Source organism: Pseudopipra pipra, chromosome 3 (assembly GCF_036250125.1).
Source record: "Pseudopipra pipra isolate bDixPip1 chromosome 3, bDixPip1.hap1, whole genome shotgun sequence".
In the NCBI taxonomy this organism is placed as follows: domain Eukaryota; kingdom Metazoa; phylum Chordata; class Aves; order Passeriformes; family Pipridae; genus Pseudopipra; species Pseudopipra pipra.
This window is the reverse complement of record NC_087551.1, coordinates 38,168,056-38,193,109: the sequence shown is the minus strand read 5'-3', so window position 1 is coordinate 38,193,109 and position 25,054 is coordinate 38,168,056. Positions and strand designations below refer to the sequence as shown.

Genomic DNA, 25,054 nt, shown 5'->3' with positions numbered 1-25,054 from the left:
TGTAAAGAAAAATAGAACAAAATGCAGCATGGCTTTAGCGAAGATCAATAAGACTACATTGTTAACTTTCTATGTACAGCTGCTTTCTAGACAACATAAAAGTAGTATAAAGGCATTCATCTGCACTTCCATACAAAATGGTAACACTGCAAATCACTTACTCAAAGAAGAAAATTCCTGGAGGTTTTGATAAGGGACTCTGTCGTGTTACTTCGCTACCACCAGAGGAATAGTTTCATTTTGGCCTGCTTCTACCTAGTGTTGTGATAGATGGGCTTGGTCAGGCTGTTGAAGTTTGTTACATAATTAAGACAAGAGGAGACCTGGGTCCTGACCTTTGTCCCAACCATAGCACTTGCAGGACTCAACATTTTCATTACCAAGTAAAATTTTTTTAAATTTTTGTCTTTCTGTATTCTGACAAAAAATTCAAAATTAGAAACTGAGCTGACATCAGAATTTCATTCTTCAGGGTGAATGTCTGCATGAAGTAGATTTTGACTTGACTGCTTCCACTCTTTCCAGCATGATTTGTGCAGATACGGTGTATATTTCAGTAATCTTATAACAGACCATGGGGGTATATGCTGAAATTGGTGGTGGTGTCATGTCTCACAGCCAGCACAAGTGAAACAAGCTGTTTTAAAATACATCTGCTTGGTTCAATCAAGGAACACTATGGATAAAGAATGAGATGGGGTTTTTTTTGAAAATTGTTTGTAACATTCTTTCTGAGGTGGCTTTTTACTTCATGAAATTTATGATCTGTCTTTGTCATCTTTATTTTTGGAGAACCTGATTTTCAAATTTTGCCAGACTGCCACTTTTTGCATCAGGGCATTTCTGGAAGAATTTCAGAGCTATTTGTATGAGGTGCAACTTTTGCCCTGCGGGCACTGTGGTGGCCCTGGGGGCAATGGCAGAATTCTCTTTCAGTGGCAGCTTATGCCCTTGCTTCCGAAAGGGAGCAGGCACATGTGTTCCCTGGATCTCTTTGGGATGTCTCAAACACTTGAAGCTGTTAGCATTATGTGATGCTCTTTCTTTAGCTGCATAATGGGTTGCTTGTTTAGCTGAATGATTTGAAATCTCACTGATATGTTTATTAAAGCTCTCATGCATAATCCAGGACCTTTTTAAATTGTTAGTCATAATCGTGGGGTTAAATAAGGGGGAAAATTACTCTCTTGAGTTGCACAGGGGTTAATATATTGTGGTTCTAACTTATAGCTAGTGAAGGGTTTAATGGAAAATTTTTAACACCAAGCAAGGGTGCTACAAGAGATGGGACAGTGTGAAAGGAGGGAGATTGAGATGCCAAGAAATCGAGATAGCTTGGCAAAACTAAAGCATAGTGATTACTGTGATAATCAAGTACAGGATGACAGATGTGAAATTAATAATTGGTATTTTATTCTAGTTGTTTGAAGAGTCTATGAATGTATTCAGACAATACATTATTCATTCATATTTAATAAATAGATGTTTCTGACTTTGAAATTAATGGAACTGCGTGTAGGCAAGCATAGAAAACTGTAGCAGGCAAGAGTGTTGATATATGTCTTTTTCTTAATTCTCTTATTTACACAGGCTTTCTGCTTTTACTTCTGAATTTAAGATGATGTGTGAGTTTGGTTCATACCATCTATGTGAACAGAGCCAGGAAATTAAAGAAGAAAGGACAATGTTCTAGGACATTTCCACACATCCCTAACTTTACTAATGTCCTCATAAGTAACTAAAATATAAGATACAAATATGAAAAAAAGAATAAATGAATATATTATATTATGTATGATATGATATTATGCAATATAAATATATAAATAAATCTGGGGGTTTTTTTCTTTAGAAACATATGTTTGCATACAACTGGTGAAGGCAGAGATCTGCTATTACACTGATAATAGCAACAATAGGAAATATGTTAGACGTTACTATAGCAATTTGTACCATAACCCTAGACCTTGATAAGTTGTATTTTTAAGGTTTATGTTACCTGGAAATTAGACTTCAGATATGTGTTTATTTAAAGTGGAGGGATTTTTTTTTCTTTTTATTATGAAACCATGTTGTGTGTGTAGGCCTGCTGCTTAGTGGGTTTTCCATGTTTTATGTAACCAGGCTGTGAGAAAACTGTCACATGGTTATAGGAAAGTATCTGTCAATAAAAATTCATTCCCTTTAAAAACCAAACAAGCCTCCCCAAAAAAACCCAACAAAACAAAGCAGCTAAAACAACTTTAGAGGATGAGAGATCTAGAGCAGTTTCCTGTTCTAAATCAGAAGAGGATTAGAAACTCTGCAGTGAAAAAGAACAATAAATGAAGTTTCTAATCCTGGTGTATTGGGCATAATCTCCCAGGTCAGTCTTCAGGCAAAAAAGAAACTAAATGAAATTGCTACTTGTTTACTGTGAATGTATATTTTATATGCATTTGTGCAGGACTTGGGCTTGTTATTTGAAGTGAAGAAGAGATGGCTAGAATACCAATTTCCAGTTCTGTTTCATTTCCCAGGCTCTCTGTGCGTCTTTGAAAACCTTTCTCAGCAGTCAAGTGTTGCACATTATATCTAGGCTGAGTGGTACAAGTCAGATGAAAACCTGGAAATTTGAAAGGATTGTGAAATGAAAGGAAAACGTTGAAGAATTTAATAGTTTTGATCATCGAGGTATTAATTTTATATGTGAAATATTAGTGTGCTTGACATATTTGAGGCCTGGTTAAGTACACTGGACAGTAAAAAGGTGACAATGCAATATGACTGATTTGCCCCTAGGAAATTATTCACTAAGCTGCTTTTCCTGTGTAGTTTGAGTGAATATGATGAATGAATAAAATTTGTGCTGAAAAGTATTTAAGAAATTACATTTAATTGCAATTACTATCTCAGATAAAAATATGGAAATCTTTGCAGTATTTCTGTCTCCTGGACATGTTCGTCCTCTTCTGGCATTCTGGGGGATGTTTGGTGCTGCTATGTTCAGGTGCTTTGCCAGATGATTGAGGCCTGACTTAGCTGCCACCTTGCTGGCAGTTTATGTAGAAAAAGAGACATACAAAAACTGGAAAGAAGGAATAATTTAGACTAGTATGGGGCAGCAGATGTTTGAAGTACAGCTTTTCCAAACTTTTGAATGCAGCTTTTTTTACCCCCCTATTTTCTCTTTTTTGTTTGTTTATGAATGTATGTTCATAATTAGAATCCTTTCTAAATGAAAAACTGTAAGAAGACTGCAATTGTCCTTTTGCATTTTGTAATATTAATAGAAAACATTATAAATGGAAATTCACCGTTTTTTCCATCTCTTCTTCCTTTTCCTTTTTTTTCTATACTGTCTCCCAAAAATAGAGCAAGGCCTAAGGTACCTTTGACTTCAAAGCTTATGAAATCCCTTTGCTGTGTGAGCATTTCTGATCTCACTAAAACAGACCAAAAAAAAGGGGTGAACTGGGGAAGAGGAAGAGAAGCAACGGATTTAAGCTTTCGAAGGTGTAAGCAGTACATTCACAAGTCAAATTAACCCTTGAGGTGAATAAATAGAGTGTCCAGTGAAGCTGTTCACTCTGCATTAGGAAGAATTAAAATGGAAAGGTCTGTCTCCAGTGTTAAGATGTGCTGATGCAGCTGCTGTGCTAATGGTGAAAGTCTGGTGTAGTGTTCTGGTTGATAGGAGAGAGAATCACCAAGACCGGCAGAAGGGGGAGCTTTTGGAGTATAGCTCATTTTGATCATTAGTCTCAGCTGGTGCTCACTGACAGCTGTGCTCCCAAGCTTTTATGAATCTAGCATAAGGAGGATAGAAGGCACATCTTTAAAGACAAATGTGAGGTTATAACAGCAAGATCCTCAGAGAAACATTATTGCAAGCTCTGCTGTAGTGCAGTGCCTCAGTGCATGTGTGTGTGGTTTTTGTATGACTGTGACTACTGTAGTTTTCTTCTGATTCTCGCTTCTGATTCATGCCTCTCCTTCCCCTCAATAATTAAGCAAATTCAAAGCTAACAACATTTTCATGATATTGCTACTTCTTAAGGATTTTCTTGCTCACCTTGTAGATCTTTGAAAGGTTTGTCTTGTATGCAAATCATAGAGGAAAAGAGCTATAAGGTGAATTCATTGACTTAGGATTTACTTGCATTTCTCTGTAGACAGTACTGGACATGCTTTCAACATTCCATAATTCTATCAGAAAAACCTAGCTGCAGTTCTTGTCTAATTCAAAACTTAATATGCCTCCCTTCCCTTACCAAACTAATTAGGGGAAAGGTAAGAATAGGGTTCAGGAACTTCATGATCTGGGAATTCTGGGAAGAAAGGTTGTTTAAAACATAAAAAAATAGGAATTTAACTTTCTAGGGAAAACAGAGATTGATAGATACATGATTTTAGTCTTTACTGTTTTCATGGCAAGTAAGGCACCAAGAGAAACTCCTAACCACTCCATTTAACCCTATAGCAGAAATCAGTGATCATTTAATAATTATGAAATTATTAATCATTTAATTATTCCAGGTTATTTGCAAACTTCTTCACCTATTGAAGGAATTACCTCCTGTAAGTTATGAGTATGAGGTGGTTAGTGGTTTCTGAGGCCAAATGCTGTTGCTGCTCCATTTATTTATTTATTTATTTATCTTCTTATAATTTATTTATTTATAATCTTCTAGTTGACTGGAATCTAGCCAATCTATTAAATATGGCTATGATTTTGGTTTTACTATTTAGCATATAGATGCAGAGATTAACACTTTACAGTCAATTTCACTCATATAGACACCAAGTAATTTTAGTTTGAATTAATTTCAACTGCTTGTAGTGCAAATACATAGGGTATTGGCAAACCATTTCTGGTTCAAAAGAGCAGTCATTAAAGGCTTGTGGAGGTGGTAAAGAAATATTTTGCTAAACCTAAACAAAAAATATAACCTTCATCATGCCCTGAATCAAATTATAAGTGTGATTCCTGCTGCTTCTCAAGTGTCTCTGATGTCAATGCAGGCATAGGTGGGGTCAGAGGGCAGTGAGGCTGGGGCAGATTCAGCGTCCACTTTCCTGGACCACAGAGGACTTTGGAACTGAAATGCTTCTGTTTTAATGATAGCTCTCTTTTCACCTGAAATTAGGTGAAAGAGAAATATCAGATGCCCTTAACAAGGGAGGAACTAATTCTTGGTAAGTGGGGGCTTTCAAATGTTGTTCACTGGAACTACAGTGGCACAGCAACTCTCTCACCGGGCACTGCAGCACAGCATGGTGTTTGCTGGAGGAAATGAGTGACATTCTCATGTATCAACACATTTTCTTTTGATAGGATTTACCTCCTCATTCCTGTTTAAGAAAAACAGGTACTGTCCATTTTATAACTTTGGCTGTTCTTTATCTTTGATGGAGGATGGGTGGTTCTTACACTTGAATTACCATTCAATTTGATTATAAGCCCTAGCTAGTTATGTACAAAACTTCAGCGGCTTAGCAGTATGTTCTGTATATATTGCCCACTAAATGCTTTGAACATATAATCTATTTATTGTTGATACAGAGATTTATTTTTCTTCACAGCTTCTCGCAGTGAAACTATTTCTCTATGCTTCTAAAATTGAACTTTTTTCATCTTGCATTTGGTAAAAGGTCTTAACTGAACAGACAAAATGTATTTCCGTAATTTAAATTTCTGTGTCTGTCCTCAGATCTCCATTGCAATTACAAGGAACACACGAGCTGCATTAGAGCACAGCTTTATATGAACATTACTACCTTTGTGTTGAGACCCTTTATTTTTTTGACTCAACAAGTAGTTGATGCAAAGATCAGCTTAATAGTACTAAAGTCAGTTTCAGTCAATTGATCAATTCTTTTAGGTTAAAAAGTACCAGCTAACATAATTAAATAATTGTTACTATCCGATTTATTCCAAGACTACTTCAGGTTCAGATGGACAAAATGACATAATTTATCTTACTGTACTCTGCATTACTTAAGTACACTGATGACTTTTTTTACATATATACTTATTTTATATTGCCTGAATGCTAAAGTATTTTTAGACAATAGTTAATAACTGCTATACAAATTAAACCGCAGCCAAGTAGCAACTAGGATTCTGAACAAGGTATTTGAACTTGAGCAAGACTGTTAAGTGCTATAAAAAATAATGAATGAATGGGAGGATTAAGGAAAAAAAGAGCATCATTTCCTGTTTTGTAATTTACGGATACTGTTCGTGCTAATTAGGTTAAAGCAAAAGGGAAAGGCTCTTCTGGTTCTGAATATGCAGAAGACTCTCTAAACATGGCAAGATTATATAAATGTTGAAACATCCAGACCAAAAAAAAAAACCTTTAAAAAAAGAAATCTAGCAAGTCTGACATTCAAAAGTCATGGATAACATTTGAATATTTAATATAGTATGAAGAAATGTGTAGTTTTCTTGCATAATCCTATTTTGTGTGTGTGCAAAGTGATCTTCATTTGATGTACTTTTTATTATTGTTTTTTCTTCTGTGCATTTTAGATAAGTGTAAAGCATTGACTTCCCCATTCATCTTTACTTGTGGTCTCTCTTTTATCTAGACCATTTTCCATGTCATTGAACTTTATTCAGAGATAGAAGGTGATACTATGGTAATATGATATCCCTTGCTCCAGAAATACTAGCAGAAGTGCTACTATTGGTCCCCTAGTGCTAGTGTGATGCCAGTCTTATACTCTTATTTTTTTCTAAAATTACTTATATAGCCTAACCTCAGCAGTTACCGCTAGGAGAATCCATTTATTGCAGTAAGAGAGGCAGTAGCTAAGGTTTTTTATTCATCTTTTACAGCACTACTAAGCTTTGGCAACTGCAACCCCAAACAAAAAATGACTAAAATCACTAAAACATCTGTTGGCAGATAACTCCCTATTTGTTCTTTGCTTCCATGGTTTCATACCGTTGCCTTTCTGTACGTTACAACTGTGGGTAAATTGTTAAAAATTACAGTGCATATCACTCAGTAAGAAAGACCATCTTCAATTAATAAATGACTATGAAGATTTAATAACTGAACTCTAATAGAGGACTATGTTGAATAAGCAGATTTGTTAGCATCACCTTTTAGGTGGTGTAACCACGGAACAGGGGCAAACCAATTGACAAATGTAACAAAATTTGTTATCTCCTATCTTACGCCCTTGACTGTACTGTATTATGTCTAATAAAGGGCTAGGAAACTTGGATTAATAATCAGATAATTATCAGATCTTTAGATGTGGAGAGGAAAATCTTAGAAATAACTTCCAACATTTCAATGTATTGTTTATTTTAGGCTGTATTGCCACATGAAGTTAAAATAATACAGAAACTTTGGGCTAAATGTCACTTACAATATCCTTTTAAAATTGCATCCAGATGTTTAAAAGAAAAAATCTTTTTAGTATGTTCAGAAAGCCTGGGAAATTTTACATTTTGAATAAAATCAATATTCAATCGGAAATCTTGCATTTCTATGTAAAAAACAGTAGAATTATCATTAGTATATTGCATTAAGAAAGTGTTTTAGTATATTTTTTATGGAAAATACCTTCGGCTTTGAGTGGATGGGTGGAAAAAACAGATCATAGAAACTTATTGAGGTACAAATTGTATTCACGTCTAGTTCATACTCAAACATAAAATTAACTTTATTACCGCATCGGTTTTTTCTCTTCTGGTAGATCTATGTAATCTATCAATATCCTGTGAATCTACTTTGCTATCTTTTGATATTTTAGACCCTAATCAAGGAATTTAATATTCTTACAATGTCGATTTTACTGAAACCTGTGTATGTAACTAATTTTTGTAGTCTGTTTCTGGCTAACTGCATGAAGCATAATGATCTTTCAAACCACTAACATTTTCTCCAGTAATATTCTTTATAATATATGTTCTCCTTTCGTGTTCTGGTTAGATGACAAAGAAAACACTTTGATCATGAAATATGGTCCTATAAGAGGAATAAGTATCTTACTCTTTAAAAGTTTTACTTCTCTGAATTGCTGCTTGTGACACTGCATTTTATTTTGGAGCACTCTGCTCTTCTAGAACTGTATTAAATACAGTTTTGTGCAGAATAGTTATCAGGGGTTTTTTGTTATTATTCTTTTATTGAGAGTTTCTCCAAAGAAACAGAGCACAATTTCTCAAAGACTGATACTTTTATGATTCAAGAAAGAAAAGGCTCGTTCCAGGAATTGGGAGATTTAATTCTATAATAACTTTGCTGATGTCCTCAGAAGAATTGCTTCATTTCTTGGTAATATCTCAGTTTTCCCTTCAGGATAATTGTATAATATAAGTAAATAGGAAATTGATGCTACAATAACATCTCATGGTTTTTTTTTTCCTGCTCCACAGTGCAGCCAACACAATATATATTTTCTTGAATATCCTCATTAATCAGGTTCCAAATCAGCTACAGTTACTATGTAGAAATTTTTTATATTAAAGACTTACTATCGGAGACTTTTCTCAAGAATTCTTTTTTTTTTATTTAATATTTTTACTTATAATAGTTGAGATTTTTCAGTATATGTTGTAATGCCTAAATATTTGTGTCCTGTAGATAGCTGCAAATTCTTACTGATCTGTGTCATCACCTTGACAGGACGAACTCTGCTGGAAAAGCTCTTCAGCCAGCAAGAAAATGCACCACAAGAAGAAGCAGAAAAACTATGCTCTCGCATTATTGCACTGGGTCTTTTGCTTCCATTCACTGACTGCTTCAGGGAGCCATGTAATCAGAGCGCCCAGCAAAGCACGCCCACATTTGATGTAAGTACTGAAAAAGTTATCTTTTGTCTGTTTTGCCAAGCAAGACATGATTTACTAATGGTTTATCCCTCTTGAGAGAATTCTGTAAGTCCTTTTAATGAAAATTGGCCTTAGGAGAGTGGCCAGCTATTTTCCTGAGCTCAGGTAAGTGCCCTTTTGTATACAAGTAAGCATAAGAAGGTTCTCCCATAACTTGATTTCTTAACTTTTTAACCCAAATCTTATTCTGCTATAATGTTCTTCATCTGCTTTTTTTCATTAAGTTGCCTTCTTTGAATCAAAGCACTCTATAGGACTACCTAGATAACAATCCAATAGCTGCTTCACCAAAAATCTAAATTAAAGGAAGAACAGAACACAGCATTTCACAAAATTTTACAGAACCCAAAGAGGATGTCTATGCGAGATAATTCCCCCCTCTCCCCCCAGAAATACTTTTGATACAAAATAGTGCAGAGATCAGTGGAAATTTGCTGAAATTCCAGCTACAGTTTTATCTGTGTCTTTGGGCTATCTGGCCAGGGCGCTGTTACTGGTGGTGTTTGCATACTATTACAAACTTGTGGTGTAGACATAACCTAACATGCTTTCTCTTCCTCTTGGATAATTAATTCAACATAGGGACATGACATCTTGTACTGGTTTATGTGACTGAAGATAATCAGGGATATTCTCTTCAGTAATTAGCTTCAAAATAGAGTACAAATATTAACTTATAAGTTAATAAGCTACTGGTATAGTTAAGATCAGCCCTATTCTACACATTAAGCTGAAGCTTGGTTAGGAATACTCAAAAAATGATTGGCATAGATATGAGAGAACACAAGTCTCCTTAAATCTTTAAATCTTTCTAATCTTTCCTGAAGAATAGTTTAACACAAATGGTGAAGGGAAAAGAGGTAGAATATTTTTTTTTCTAATGAATTCTTATACAAGCTTTCCTAGACAACCTAGCCTATCTACAAAGTCATGTCATGGTCCATCTAAAAATATTATGTTACATGTTTATGTTTTTTGGTGTTTTTTTAGGAAGCAACATTTAAAGCATTTTTAACCGTGTTTTGAAACTAATTGAAAAATGCAGTGTAACTGTAAAACTGAGGTTACTCAGGCAACTTAAAATCACAGAGCATTTGAAAATGCTTGTGGTTAAATATACTCAAGAAAGTTACTGAAAAAGGCAATTTTCTTATTTTTCAGGTTATTTAAAAGAGTTTGGTAATGTTTTCAGTTCTTCCACTTTTACATATATTCAGCTAATCAACTTTAGAGTTTTGAATACAGTATTCTTAAAAAAATTTCTCCTCACTAATAAACAGATTTTTTATCAAATTCAAAGTTTGTGAAGGAGCAGAAAAGACTCTTTTGTTAACTGGTATACCATGCTTTGTCTGAGTAACAATTATTTTAGTTATCTGTCATGTAATATATTCAGTAGGATGGATATTGTAGTAGCCTAGTGCCATGTGAACCGTGTATCAAAATCAGCAATTTAAGATGTTGCTGGCCTAGTAGTGATCTTAATTTGACTTGGTCTATCATTAAGCCACAAATGTCACAGCCTCTACGACTGCTTTTTGGCATAAATCCCCTAAACAGATCACACTCCTGTAACACAATGTCAGAAGAGGTGTAAAGCCCTGTGTATGTAACTAAATAATGCATCCTACTTCAAAGGAGCATACATCTGTCTTGAATACTACTACCTCAGTAACTGAATTCCACATGGTGGGAAGGTGAGACCTGCTGCTATGGAGTTTTGGAATATGTTTCTGCTTCAGCCTTGGTGACCACAGTGCACCTATCTGTTTATTCATTACATGTTCTACTAAATGAAAATGGCTAGAACTGGCAGTATAGTTGGTTTTGCTTCTTAGAGCAAATAAAATATTTTACAGGAAATAAGTGCTAATTTTTATGTAAGGAAATGAAATAATTAATAATTAGTGTGAAAAAAAAGGTGATGCTTTATATTACTTTTAAAAAGGACATGTAATATCTGTAAGTTGTGTCCCCTTCTGCATCTTTTTCCATGTCTGTACGTTGGGATTCTTTTCTGTTTTAGGTTTTTGAGTTTTGTTTCTTTTTTTGTTTAACTCATTAGAGCAAGATTTTAGTGTTGATCTAACCATTTATTTCAAAGACAGAGGAATCAGACTAGCCTTAATTAACACCTATATTTCACCCATCTACAATGAAGAAATACACCTTTTCTGACATTCCTCCTAAATTGGGAGCACAGCCAGTCCTATATTCTTCCTTCATCTCTGAATTCTTCAGATATGCCCCCAGTTCAACCTTGGATTGCCTCCAGTTTGGCTGATATTTCACTCAGCTAAAACTACCATCAACAAAGCTCCTGTAACCCTGTCCTGGTCCCAGACAGGTTTGTCTGCCACCTTGTTGTCCTTCCTCCCTTCTCCATCCAGGTATGGTGCTTGCCTGTGCCTTAATGTTACTTATTTGACTGTTTTGATTTGCATCTTAATCTGGTGCTTGTAAAGTCTCTTAGGTCATTCCTTTATTTTTTTTTTCAGAATTGCCAACCCTTTTTCCACTGAAGTCCTTCCTTTAATCCTTTCTTTTCTCCTTTTGTGACTGATCCCCTGCATTTCTGAGCTTTAGCTTATCATTTTTTTATGTTGAATAAAGTCCATGATTCCCCTCTTGCATAAGTGTAGTCCCACAGACTTTGTTTTTTGAAGAGGTTAGGTTACAGTTTATGAAAACAATTCAGTAAGTTTTGTTCATTCTACAATCTATTGCTCATGGCTTGAGATGAATATAAACATTATTTAGAAGACCTATTCTCTCACTTTGATCTTCTTTTCTGGATGTCCTCCAGTGAATTTAATTTAACATGGCTAATGCTGAACTCTCTGCTGTCTTGAAATGTTTGTAATTGCACATTCTGATTATATTCTCATCTTCTTTATTACTCACATCTGGTGGTCACCTCTACTTCTCCATGTCTTAGAAGTGTGTACCCAAATCCTGTGTCTCTTTTCTCAGCAATGTACAAGAGATCTGTTTGATTTTTTTTTTTTTATTTCTCCCAAGATATTCTAGGCTTCAGTGTGGACCATTAAATAATGGTACATGCCCTCTTTTAAATTTCTTTTAGGATCCCCACTGTCTGACTGAAATGAAGCAGTGTATTAAAAGTAAAGACAACTTTTACAGCTCTTAGTTTCTCAGGATAATATTACAATGGCTCCTGGAAGCCAGTTTAAATTAAATTCTTAGCACTTGTGTTTCTGGTGCATCTGTGCTTTGTGGGTATGATGCTTACTACTTTTTTAGTATATGGCAAACATGAATGATCAACAAATGCCAAACGAAAGCACAAATCTTCAGAGAACTAGCAGCTGTTATCAAATTTATGCCAAGGATAGTGACCAGATTCCACAGGCTTATAAATTATTCAGGTTTTTGGATAGATTTTAATGATGATTGGAGATGGTATGTTCATGAAGTATCTCTGGCCTTTTTGTCAAATTTCAGGTTATAGTCCAAAGGACAGAAACTTTAGAACTGTTTTAAGAACTTATGAGAAAACTTGCATGTTCAATCTTGGCCCATTTTATCAATTGTTTCTTTTGAACAGATGTGGCAGATGCTCAAAGTAAAAGATTAGTCTGAAAAATAAAAGTTGAACAAAGCTTTAAAAGTAACAGAAATAAGACAGGATTGGGGTTTTTAAGATGTTTACTGTTGAGAAGCAGTGAAAGCTTTTGCTATAGCCTTTCCTACCTACTTTTAAAATGTAAAGAGTATCTTAAAGAGTAAGTAAGTGTTCAGCGGCAGGTTCCCTGTCTAGAAATACATTTCCCTGATTGCTAGTTTCCTGTTTCATGGAGAAGTTGCTAATTATTGCCTCATGTGTGTCATGAATTCTTACTCATAAGGCTATCTTTAGTCTTTCATACTTCTGCTAGTATTTTATAAAAGAAAAACGGAGGTTTTAAATTAAAAAAAAAAGGTCAAGCAATTAAATGGGCAACTTATAGAAAGATAGATTAGCAAAAGCCTACACAGAGCACGTTCTGTGAAAAAATTTCTTGCCTTTTAAATAGCTGTTGCCTGCTTGCCTTTTATCTTTTTCCCCTTTTAGCAGTTGGGAGTTGTTCAACAGGGTTTTTAAGATTCAAATTAAAAAAAAAAAACCCTTTGACTGAATGATATGTAAGAAATTAATGCTTTGTAAAAAACTCTTTCAGTCCCAAATCATAGGATCATGGAATTGTTAAGGTTGGTGAAGACCTCTAAGATCATCAAGTCCAACCATTAACCCAGCACCACTGTGTTAGCCACTAAATCATATCCCTACGTGCCACGGTCACAATCCTTTTAAATGCTTCCAGAGATGGTGATTCCACCACTTCCCTGGGCAGCCTGTTCCAATGTTCAACCATCCTTTCAGTGAAGAAATTTTCGCTAAAATCCAACCTGTACCTCCCCTGGCTCAACTTGAGGCCATTTGCTCTTGTCCTGTTACTTTTTAGCTGTGAGAACTATTTTCCTTGCTATATATAGTGCAGCTGCAATCTTGAGCTTTTTAGCATTTTACCACATTATACTATTCTATTAGGGTAAAATAAACGTGAGATTGTTAAATGGGGTATCTTTGGCAAGAATGTAACCACAGGCAAGTTTTTGCAGACACCTGTTGAAGGTTAACAGTTTTTCACAAGTAAAATCTCATCTCCTGCTTAGCTCCTCTGTTAACAATGTATCACAGAAGTTGTAAGATAGCTATCTTCAGACACAAGCATTTGCATTAGAATTTAAAGTGTTCACACAGCAGTGAAAGAAGCTGGATTTTTCCTATCAGTGCAAGGCAACTTTATTTAGAATCTCTGCGTTACTAAGAAATATTGACAGTACTCGGTGTTTGCATTTTATCCAGTAGCTGCAATTCCTATACATTGTGGTTGTGTAGCCCCCAAGTACGACTTCTCGTTTCAGATTTTCCAATTCACGCTGTACAGTCTTAAGTTATGGGCAGGTTTTTTTTTCTTTCATAGCAAATTTCTACTCTTTTTCTGACAAGCCTTCCCAGTAACTTTGTGTGTTGTTTCTGAGCATTAGGTTTAAAACACTTAAATTCTCAGTGAAAACTTAAATTATTCTGTGATAGGGACTTTCTGATATCATTTTATAAATGCTTTTGAGAGGAAAACTGATCACACTTTTGTATTCATACTGTACTCCTTGTTTGAGGAACTTCATCTCTATTGCACTCTGAAGGATCCAATAACTACCTTTTTTTTCAAGTGATATTATCCAGCAATATCTTCTTTCATATGTATTTGAAATGCACACTAAATGTTCATCTTTGTCTCAGGTTTCATTTTAACTGGGCTAGCTCTCTACATCTTTTTTACAGTGCTTTTTTTTAATGCTGTTACTGTGTTGAGTACGGCTGTTAATTCCTTCTCAATTTATCAATTATTTTAGCATATTCTATGATGAAAGACCTAAATGGACATCTTCTGGATGGCATCTTTCTTTACTGTGTTATGATGCGATTTTATACATAGTCATGTTTGGCAGTTTGGGACAGGTACTTCCCCTTCTGAGATGTGTAGTTGAGATGCCTGACTAGGCTGTCCTCTGTTTCTGAAATAATGCTTCCCCAAGGAAGCAGGGAGACAGACAGCATGAATGGGAAATGCTATAAAAATGACTCTTTTCCTATTATCTCCTGGCCACCTGTGGTGATGCACATGCTTTTTAAGGAAACAAAGACACTGCTTTCTTTCTGCTGAGTAGTAGCAGATGGTGGGACTTCACAGGTCAGAAGAAAGAGAAATTAGTGGCACCAAGACAGTACTTAATTTTAACTTATTTGCACTGTTTATGCCAGTCTGAAAATTAGTAGATAAACAGATTGCAAATAGACTCCTTTCTCAGAAGTCAGAGAGCCAAAATAACAATGATCAGTGTCGAAAGAACTTTCCCAAGAACTGATATCAACTATGAGAACTTCAATTCCAAACTGCAACACAGAGCTTGCAACACAGTGCAGCATTTCTCCAGTGCTGCATTTCTTCAAGTATACTTTCATTGCTTGGGCATAAAATGTGTAAGACTGAACGTAGTCCCATTTTATAAAATTTGTCAAAGCAGTATATTGGAGGTCAATAGCAAATAAGACTTTAAAAGTTAACAAGTTAAAATTGTGGACTAGAACAGAGAAAACAGATTGTTAATCTGCTGTTTTAATCTTTGTTTGTAATGTAGCATACCATGGCAGTTCATTTTGGCTAAATCAAAGCCCCCATGTCTCCTCTTCCATTGCCCAATCACACTTTGTGACACCTTTTCTTTTGTGGCGAGCAATTCTGAATATTTCTGAATTTAGTAAAATGGAAACAATTGTTTGATCATTTGCTGAAATATTGATTTTATGCTGTTTCCCACCTTCCTTTTCTTTTTTCCTTTTTTTTTTTTTTTAATTTTAATTACCTATTTATTTTATAGCTGTTAGCTTAGGCCCTGCAGTCTTCTACTCCTTCTCTTTTTTTCTTTTTCTTTCCTCTATCTGCTTACTTGTAGTGATGCTGCTGGATACACTTTCAACTGAGACAGTTTATATGTAGAATGTTGCTAGGTCTTTTGCACAGAATATTGCTTACCTGCTTGTTATTCTGAAGATCTGCTGCAAGAGGCATATACTATATGTTAAGTTTACACAGTCTGTTTGAAATTTTGAGAATCATTGTGTATAAGGTGAAGGTGGTCAGCCTGTTACCTCTAGAGATCTTTATATTTTATGACTGACTGTACATTAGTTCACTTTTTTAAGAATTTCAGTCATAAAACAATGTCTATTTTCTAGCTTGGAATTGAGAATACAGAGGGAGTTGAGTTTGTGTATATTGCATGTCCCTTTCCAAGAGAAAGTTTTTATAGTAGTAATAATCACATTGTCAAATTGAATAGAAGTGAAAGGAATTTTCTAAGTTCTATTTGGGCAATTCAAATTTGTCAGAATCCAAGCTTATTGTGGAACTGTGTCAATGTGAGTGAAAACAACTCCTGATGGAGAAACTTCTTGTCTTGGCTTACATTTTTTGGAGGGTTAATGAGAAAGGATGAACCGTCAGGTCATCCAAGTAACAGCTAATAAGGTAGTGGTCTTGGGATGTGGCCTTCCAAATGGGAGTTCAAGCTGGATGTGGCTAGATCTTGATATTCTTTTATTTTGTAAAAAGCTAACTACTGTTCCCCCTTCCAAGAAAAGTTTGTTGTATGCAGTTCAATCTATTCAGCTATATTTAATGCAGAAGTTATTGGTGAATAGAAAGACCTAAACAATAACTCTGGAACAGAGTGAGTATAGATGTGGGAATCTGAAGTTTAATTTCCAGATTTCTTTCCCTATGAGAGCCCCAACTGAGGGGCTATTGGCTCTTTTTGCCTCTCATATTACTGGGATATGGTGTTGAATCCTGAGCGAAGTCTAATGGGATCAAACAAGTTTTTTCTTTTTTATTGAGGAAGTTAAAGTCATTTCATGGGAAATAAATGTTTCATGATTTTTGAGACAGTGTTTTTAAATTAATTGTTGGGGCAAATCGGTTCTCTGACAAGAAGAAAACCTACTTACATAAAATGCTTATGCATCAAATTTAGTTCATGAGGATAAAGTGCTACTTCAGCTATACATTAAAGTATTATGAAGGACTTGCTGTTTTTCAACCTTGAAAGGCATCTGTGCTCACTAATACAGCCAAAGGTAGTACAGGTTGAGAACCATGTTTAATCACTGCTCTGGTTCTGTCAGTGGCAAGACAGAGCTTTGTTACTGAACCTCTCCTCAATAAGTGAGCCACTTTCCCCATTCTTGGTAGTATTGATTTCTTTATTTTAAAAGCTGCTTAAAATAAAGCAGTCTCCTGCTAAGCAGAGCATTTTGAGGTAGTCTGGCTCTAGTTTCTCAAACTAAAACCTTGCTTCTTCAATTAACTATTTGTATGCAGTACAGAACATGCGATTGGCTTTCTTTCATTTTAAAGACTGTATACTTAGTATACTAGAATGATTAAACTTCCCAAATGGAAAAAAAATAAATTCTTTCCATGCACTTGAAGCAGACTAAATGACAAGCAATTATGTACAAACGTAGTACAAGCTCTCTGGAACTCTTAGCCTGGAAAACACCTCTGAGACAGGGAGTCTGATCTCTTCTTATCCCAAGGACGATAAAATGTAATTCTGCTATGAGTTTACGGAGTTCCATTTTAAATGCAGGGTAATTCCTCTACCCACTCGTCCACTTCCTCCTATTGAAAGAATGTAATCCAGACTGATTTGATGAGTAGGAACCTTCTTGTAACTCCCACTCTGTGTTTAATCCTGGCCCATTTATATCTGTCTGCAAACATGCTGACAACTTCTGTCCTCCCCTTTTCAGGATAACTTTGATTGTTTGGGGTTCTAGTGAAAAGTTTTTCAAGTTTACTATTTGAAAATAAATTTCTTACAAGATAGAACCCAATTACATCAATGTTTGATACAGGAACCATCAGGCAAGTTAGCACCAATGCACCTTCATTTAAAAAAGTTTAGAGGTACTGCTAATGTACTTTCCCTGTCTACTGCTGTGCTGACCTGAAGAGCAGAGGTTACTCCTGATAGCAGAGTGCTTCTGTACTGCCCTACCTTTTCTGCCTGCATTTTTGTTTTTGTTTTTTTTTCCTTGTTGACAAGTATTGTCAAAATACTTCTGGTCAGATTTTTCTCCCCCTTGATTCTCACATTGCTAATTAATGCTTTTGCAGCCATTTTGGACAAATGTGTGTACACTTATTGCTATTGCAACTCCATCTCTTGTACTTTTTTTTAAGCATTTCTCACAATGGCTTTGTTTTTTGAACTGGAAGCATATAAACAGCTGATTAAAAACTGAAGCGACATTGAGGAGAAGGTTGTATTACCTGTATATCTCCAGGAACAATGAAGCATACATTCAAGGTTGCATATTATATTCCAACAGTGAGGGATATAGTAATCTGTAATTCAGTCTGTGGCCCAGGGGACAAATCTCGTCTCTGTGTGAAAAATGTGTGACCCCTTTTCTGAAAGCTCCGGGCCCACCAGAGTGACTTTTGATGTTTGCTGTAGGTCTAGATCATGGCGTTAGTTCTGGGTTCACCAGCATCTTTCTGTGTGTCCTTTGCTAGAGGCCTTTTCTTTGAGTAGCTTACGGCACTAGTTCCCATTTTTAGAGACTAGCTGGAAAACATATGCTCAGCTCAAGCAGTGAAGGAACATATTTAATATTTAATCTGTTAGGTACTTGAAGTGCAACACTGTGGTACCAGAGAACAAAACGTTGTTACGAAAAGCCATTCTTTGTGCATACTTAAAGCTGTCTGGGAAGAGAGTGAGTTAAACTACAGACCTGACTCTCTGTGATTCTAAATGCTAGATCTTTAAGTGGTAAAATGGATATTGATTAGGTACCATCAGATCCTGCAGGCAGTTTGCCTTGCCCCTGTGCAGATGCTCTGCACTTTTAAGAACCACTGGAAAGTGCTGTGTAAGGATGTGTGGAAATAAAAACTCTTCTTGACATCGTGTTTAGTGCACCAGACTCAGATAGCTTTAAGCTTTCAATGTCTGCCCAGAAATGAGTCTGAATAAGTAAGATTGGGATCATTCATTACAAGGATACATATGTAATTTTTCCCTAAAAAGAGATGCTTTAAAAACTAAATAGTGGAGTCTGAGCAAGATGAAGTGGAAATCCCAGAGGTATTCAAAATTTGATCACGGTAAGCATATTCACTGACTGTATGTAGAATGATAATTACCAAAAATTCCCTCTGAAATTATAAGATTAAAGGAGAAAAAGTTGAATGTGGAAATCTAGGATCATGGATAATTGTGCTACGATTATTAATGTTAAAAGCAAATCTAGACTTTTAATTTGGATTATTTTGTTTCTTTTGTTTGAATAGTACTTTAACATCATAGAATTGGCTGTATATACCTTTCTTCTAACTGTTCTAATAATATGATAATGGCATTTATGGCATTATCAGATTTGGAAAAGGAAAATGGGATGGGTTAGTATATTAACTGACAAGGAACCAAAGACAAACAAAGCATTAGATTTTGGACTGTAGCTTCACTAGATAGAAATTAGTACATTGAGATGATTCATCTCTTTTGAAGGGCATGAAAGCAGAGACAGGGTTAATCTTCTCCATTTTAAAGTGTAAATTATGGACTATCAGCTTCAAGTCCAGAGCTTCAGAATGCCTTTCTGTCATGCTGTTTTTCATATTCTGAATTATGTTTATAACCTTGAAAGTAATCTGAAAGTAGTTGCTGGTAAATGTCTTGTTTAAATGTTGAAAGTTGATACATTTTCATTGTATTGCAAGTCCCTCCAAGGCATTTTTGGAAGTCTAAATTTCTATTACATAATGAGTTCATTCCATTGTCTTTCTCTGTGCTGAATAGTGAATGAAAAAAGACCCCCCCTAAATGCAATACACACAAATACTCTTTTTTATATTCACAAACAAAGCTCCCACACTGAGTTGAGAGTCAGTTATGGAGTTGTGTGATGTCTTAATTTATAACTGCTCATATGTTATATGCTGTAAATTATATCAGCAAGAACAGAGGTACTTCATATTTTATTACCGTCATAATGTATCCCATCTGTACAATAATTCTGAGCTATTTTTTTAATACATCTCAATTCCTGTAGACTAATCATACTTCAAAATTCTGTTATTAAATGATTGTATTATATCTTTGAAGAACTGGCATGTTGAAATGTCATGTCCAAGAACAGTTTAACTGTTTGTCTTCATCATTCATGCTATGTCAGTATTATCTACAGTCTGTTGTCTTTTGTTTTATTGCCTTGTAATCCTATTGAAAGTCAACTGTGCTTAACCAGTTAATGCTCTGCAGAGTGTGTTCTTCCCTGTGTTCCCTCCCCTGTGCAAGGTAGTAGAGTGGGCAAGAAAAAATTTGTCCTGGTTTGCCTCAACGGCCTTTTTGGATCTTATTTTCCTATGTGTTTTTGAGATTTAAATGGTGCAGAAACATGACAAATAGCAAAATCCATCACCTTTTCTTTATCTTTACACAGTATGTACAGGTATGACCCTTCCTCAGCTTTTTATTCAAACAGTACTGGAAATTGAGCAGAAACTTAGAAGTACATATCCTCTAAAAAGCTGGAATTACACAAAAGGGAAGGAACTAAGTTGCTCAAAGGACTGCATTAATCAAGCCTTTTTGCATGTTCAGATGTGGTAGCATTCTAATGGAAAGGACAGGCTTTTCAAGGAACATAATGTTTAGGGCTAGGTAAAGAATCTAACCTCATTTTTTATTAAGCTTTTTATTAAGCTTTTTATCCATTTATTTTTACCTTTTTCTAAGGTCTATATATATGTCTGGATTTTTGCCATGTTTTTCGTGATGGGAAGGTCTAATGAGCTTCCTTTGAGCCTGACTGGGACACTCTCTGGAAACCAAAACTTTTAACTTTAAAACCAGCATTTGTCTGTTCCACATAACTTGCTCTCAATAGAACATTATCATCCTTATCACAACTTATTTTTAGGCAAGTAAAAACTTAGTCACATAGAATAATGATTATCCCAAGAGAAAGTGTTATTTTCTTCTTCCCTCTGAAAATCTCTTCAAAGTCTAGTATCTCTCAAATTTTAAAAAAAAAAAAAAAAGAAAAAGAAAGTTTTAATCTAAAAATGAAATATGTAGCATGAAAATATATATCACCAATGTTTTACTCAGGCGAGAGCATGAATGAAATCTAATAAACATCATCTTTGTATGAAGGTCTTACTGTGATATGACTGTATTTTCATCCTGTGACTTGATTTTTTTTTCCAGTTTTGTACTGCAGTATTTGCATCTTTCCAGGTCACTTACTAGGATACTCATGTGGTTGCTGTGAATGGTCTTTATAGAATTTACAGAATTCTGAAAGTTTAATCACAAGGTGTGCATGTTGATGCACAAGAATAACTACTAGAGTCACAAGAATAACTACTTGAATTGTGTGAAATCTTTCTGTTGGTTTAAAGCATAAGTTTGCCCTGGTTTTCATTAGACAGTCTTTATGTGTCCTACTTTTAATCACAGAATCAAACTCAAAGCTATTGAGTAATAAGGATATAAACTGATTTGAGCCTAGAGGACTAAAAATACTTTTAGCTGTTAATTTGTTGGTTTTGTTGTTTTTTTTTTTAATTTTACTCCAAAAGAAACCTCACCTTTTTACCTGTTTTTCTAAGAATATGAAAATGGAAATGATAAAAATAGGGCTGCAAAGAGTAAGTGTATCAGTTTAATTTATGCTGAAATAATCCTGCTCATTTTCCTTGCTTGTGCATTTAGTGAAAAGGGTAATGTAGAGTGCGGACTGAAATATTTTAATCTAACCAATAAAACCAGCTGTATGGAACCAATCATGATACACAGAATGTGTTATCTCTCTAAGAAAGGAAGTGGAAAAGAGTTCCTTATGCTCAAAAGGATGCTGAGCTGTACATTGTGCTGTAGATAACTAAAAACTTAATTACCTGTTGTTAATAAAATAGTTCTTTTAATATAGATTTATTTTAAGTCTCTTTCAGGAGATGAAGAGCATAAAACCAAGTCTGCCTTGATATAGGGATGGATATTGATTTATTTGTACTGGAAAAAAAAGCTTAGGTATTTTAAGCTCGTATTTCTATATGAACTTCTCAACCTTTTTTTTTTTTTTTTTTTTTTTTTAATAATCACAGCAAGACCAGCTTTATACTTGGGCTGCAGTCAGCCAACCCACACATTCAACAGATTACATTGAAGGAAGCTTTCCAAGGAGAATTCCATCTGCGTGGCCCCCACCCAAACCTCCAGATGAAGAACAAAGACTCAAAGTTTCGGAAGAAGGTATAGTTCAGACAAGATAAATGTGTAGCATAGGGGAAGATGCTATCTTTTAGAATCCGAGATATAAGCTTAATATCTTAACCACTAACAAACACCTGGCTTTGAAGATCTTGGATTAGCATCAGAAATAATGTTAGCTAGTATAAATGTTAGCTAGTATAAAAAATATCCAGCAAAAATGCATTCTTTTTGTTAACAGTGAAGATGTGTATCTGGCAACTGCTGACTTTTCTAAAAATATGGAAAACTTCAGAAGCCCACTAGTGGTGTACTGCAAGTTATTAGAGTGGTGTAAGGTATTCCTTTGTAGATTCAGCAGTCCTGTGTTGACAGAGGGGTAAGAAAAGTGTATCTGGAAAAAATAAATTGAGATCTTGTTTACAAAGTCAGTTTATCTTAAAATTTGTGAGGTTATGCTACCAGCCAAATTTCTACAATCTTCTTCATGCTTATTAAGAGCTTTGTTTAAGATGGGAATTAAAACAAAATCAACCAAAAAAACCCAACCCTCTCTCATAGCTCACAAAGAAATTTAGAAGAGAATTTCAAACCTGTTTTCTGTTAGTAGTGTTGATGCACAAATACCACAGTTTCTTGGAGGCTTTGCTTTCCATTAGTTAGTGTTCAGCAGCTCGACACTTCTGGACTGCATTCATCCCTATGCCCTCCATGGAGAGCCACTGGATATTCTCAAATTTTCCATTTTTTTACCACTCCTATTTTTCATTGCTCAGATTTGAAGAATTAAGTCATTATTTCAACAGATCTCTTTGTATTGCTTGTAGCCTTTCGGTGGAGTTAATTTCAGATATGCTTCTCTATTTATGCTGTGACTTTTACCTGTTGGACATCAAGGAAACATCTCTGCATTAATCTCATTCAATTCAGAGTATGGAATGCTGCAGTACTAATCAACTGGATTGTTGAGCTAGTTCAGCTTTTAAGTAATGATGCTGTACTCAATGAAGGTGCTGCCATATGTGGTAGTAAAATTCATTGCTACTACTCTAAAAGCTGTGTTTCTCAACTTGGAGACTTAGCCAGTGGATGTGTGATCAGAGTATTCATGAACATACTCTGTACTCGAAAAGCAAAAGGGTGAATTTATTTTCATTTTATTTTCAGGTTTTAGCCCAGCATAGGCTGGTGCAAAAAAAAAAACACTTTCATGCTCTAAAATCTAGAAGAAAATTGATTACATGAAGCATTTTGAAATGTAAAGATACACTTGAAAGTGCATTTCTACCAAAATGATATTACTAATGATTTTTAAATGTATTCGTATTATACATGGTTTATTTCTCTCATATATTGTTCTATTTAATACTATACCTACTACCTGGATGTATTGTGTACAGGACTTGTCTGTTCCTTATCTCAACCCCTCCCCTGAAAAATTGCAAAAACATTAGGAACATAGAGTTAAAAACAAAGTGGCAAACTGTGTGTTCTGACTATTTCAAAATGTAGGATAAATAGTTCTTAATATTTATTTATTGACATTTTGGGTGTGATTTTTCAGTGTAGGGCATGGAGGTAAAAGGAAAAAATTGTAATTCTGAATAAAACTCAGATAGATAATTTAACTTTTCTTTGATTGTTCATATGCTTGCCATTTGGAAGAACCTGGAAGTGAGTGATGTGAAACCTGAGGATAAACATCTTTCCCATTTTATGTATATGAACCATTGAATGGTGTAGGGGATGAACATTTTTTCAAAAGGTTTAAATTATTGTGTGTAGGGTAGCTATATTTTGTATTATATATAATTATTGCTGTCTGGATTAAACAGATAAAATATTAACATTAGAAACAATGGTTCATAAACAAAAACATGCGTTTTAGACAAAAATATTGATAGAGAAAGGAGTGCAACAGAATATTTTTATAGAGAGAATCTTTGTTTTTATTATGCACATTAATATGAAGGCAATAGTAGGCCTTCAAGTTTTAAATAAGGCAAGATGAAATTCTGCAAGGTCTTAGGTAGTCTTTCCTAAATTAGCAAAGTGGTTAATCATCTGTTTAGTATAGTATGTATTAAATACTTTTGCTGTATGCTCTGTATCATGTGGAGCATTGCTGGGCATGAGGAAAGGGCTATTAGAGTGGTCAGGAGGTTTTGAGGGGTTTTTTGTCAGGTTGATTGTTGTTTGGTTGGTTTTTTTAATTTGTTTTAGTCTTTTATTTTGGGAGGTTTTTTTAGGTTGGCTCTTTATTTAAAAACTGAAGTTTGGAAATACCTAATGTGAATTTGGGTTCAAGTCAGTAGATACTTATGCCAAAAACATTTTTCATTTCTGGATTTGGAGAAGGTTTTGCACAAAATGAGTCAACATCACCAAGAAGATCAATGTGTATGCCACTAATTTTCTATCTGAATATTCAAAATCTGTTCCCAACACTGCTTATGGCATTTCAGTATACCATTCTCACATCTCAGCACATTGCCTGACTCTAAACTCAACAGGGTATTTGAAATCCAATTATTTTAATGTTTTGCTGTGGACATTATTCTACTTAACATATAGGAAAAGGCAAATAAACAGGAACTAGAGTCCAATCATCCTGTCTCCCACGTGACTATTTTAACTACTTGTGAAGAGACTCAAAGACTATGCAACTTCTGCAAAATGAAACAGTCCCAGGACAATAAATGTATCTGTGGGTTTACAACCTGAAATCTAAGTTAGTCTTTTTAAAAGAAAAAATCTAAAACCAAAAAAGTTACCAAAAAAATAATGTTTGGTTTGGTTTAAAGGAAAGGTTTGTCATATAGCACTCTTTTCCTTTCCTTAGCCTTTTTTTCTTTTTTTTTTTTTTTCAGCTGTGGTGGTAGTGTTTGAGGGTTTTTCTTTTTTTTTTCATTTTGCTTAACAAAACTGAAATGCTGTTAGTTTGCTGGGAATATATTGTATTTGCTAAATTTTGTCAAGCTAACCTTGAAGTTAACTACTCATATCACCCTGACTTCATCTTATATTAAACCCTTTTTAGAACAAAACTAAAAATGTGGTGTAAAAATAACCTAGACAAATCTGTCAAATTCTTAAATACAGTCTAATAGATAGGAACAGTCTGTTAGTATTTCTTAAGTACTTTTGAGTAAGGGAGGTAGTTGCGCTAATTTGCATGATAGAAAATATTGTCATGTGTGTAAATGTCTAGTAGTAGAAAATCAGCAAACAATAAACTTATTGTGAGGAAAGATAAAATGAATATGAAAATTTCTCTCAACCACAGAGAAATCTAAAATCTAAATGATGAGTTATTTCCTGTAAATGGTAACCTATCCAAATCCAGGTAAAAAAAAATTG

The 25,054-nt window shown here is 34.8% G+C and overlaps 1 protein-coding gene across 2 annotated transcripts in view; it reads left to right on the top strand.

Moving 5' to 3' along the window:
• The window catches only part of FMN2 (formin 2), a 158,331-nt gene that overhangs the window by 9,512 nt on the left and 123,765 nt on the right, over positions 1-25,054 (top strand). For both annotated transcript variants that reach the window (XM_064648704.1, XM_064648703.1), the window contains exons 2-3: positions 8,631-8,797; positions 21,589-21,736. In XM_064648704.1, the coding sequence (XP_064504774.1) occupies positions 8,631-8,797; positions 21,589-21,736 (315 nt within the window). The remainder of the gene's footprint in view (positions 1-8,630; positions 8,798-21,588; positions 21,737-25,054) is intronic.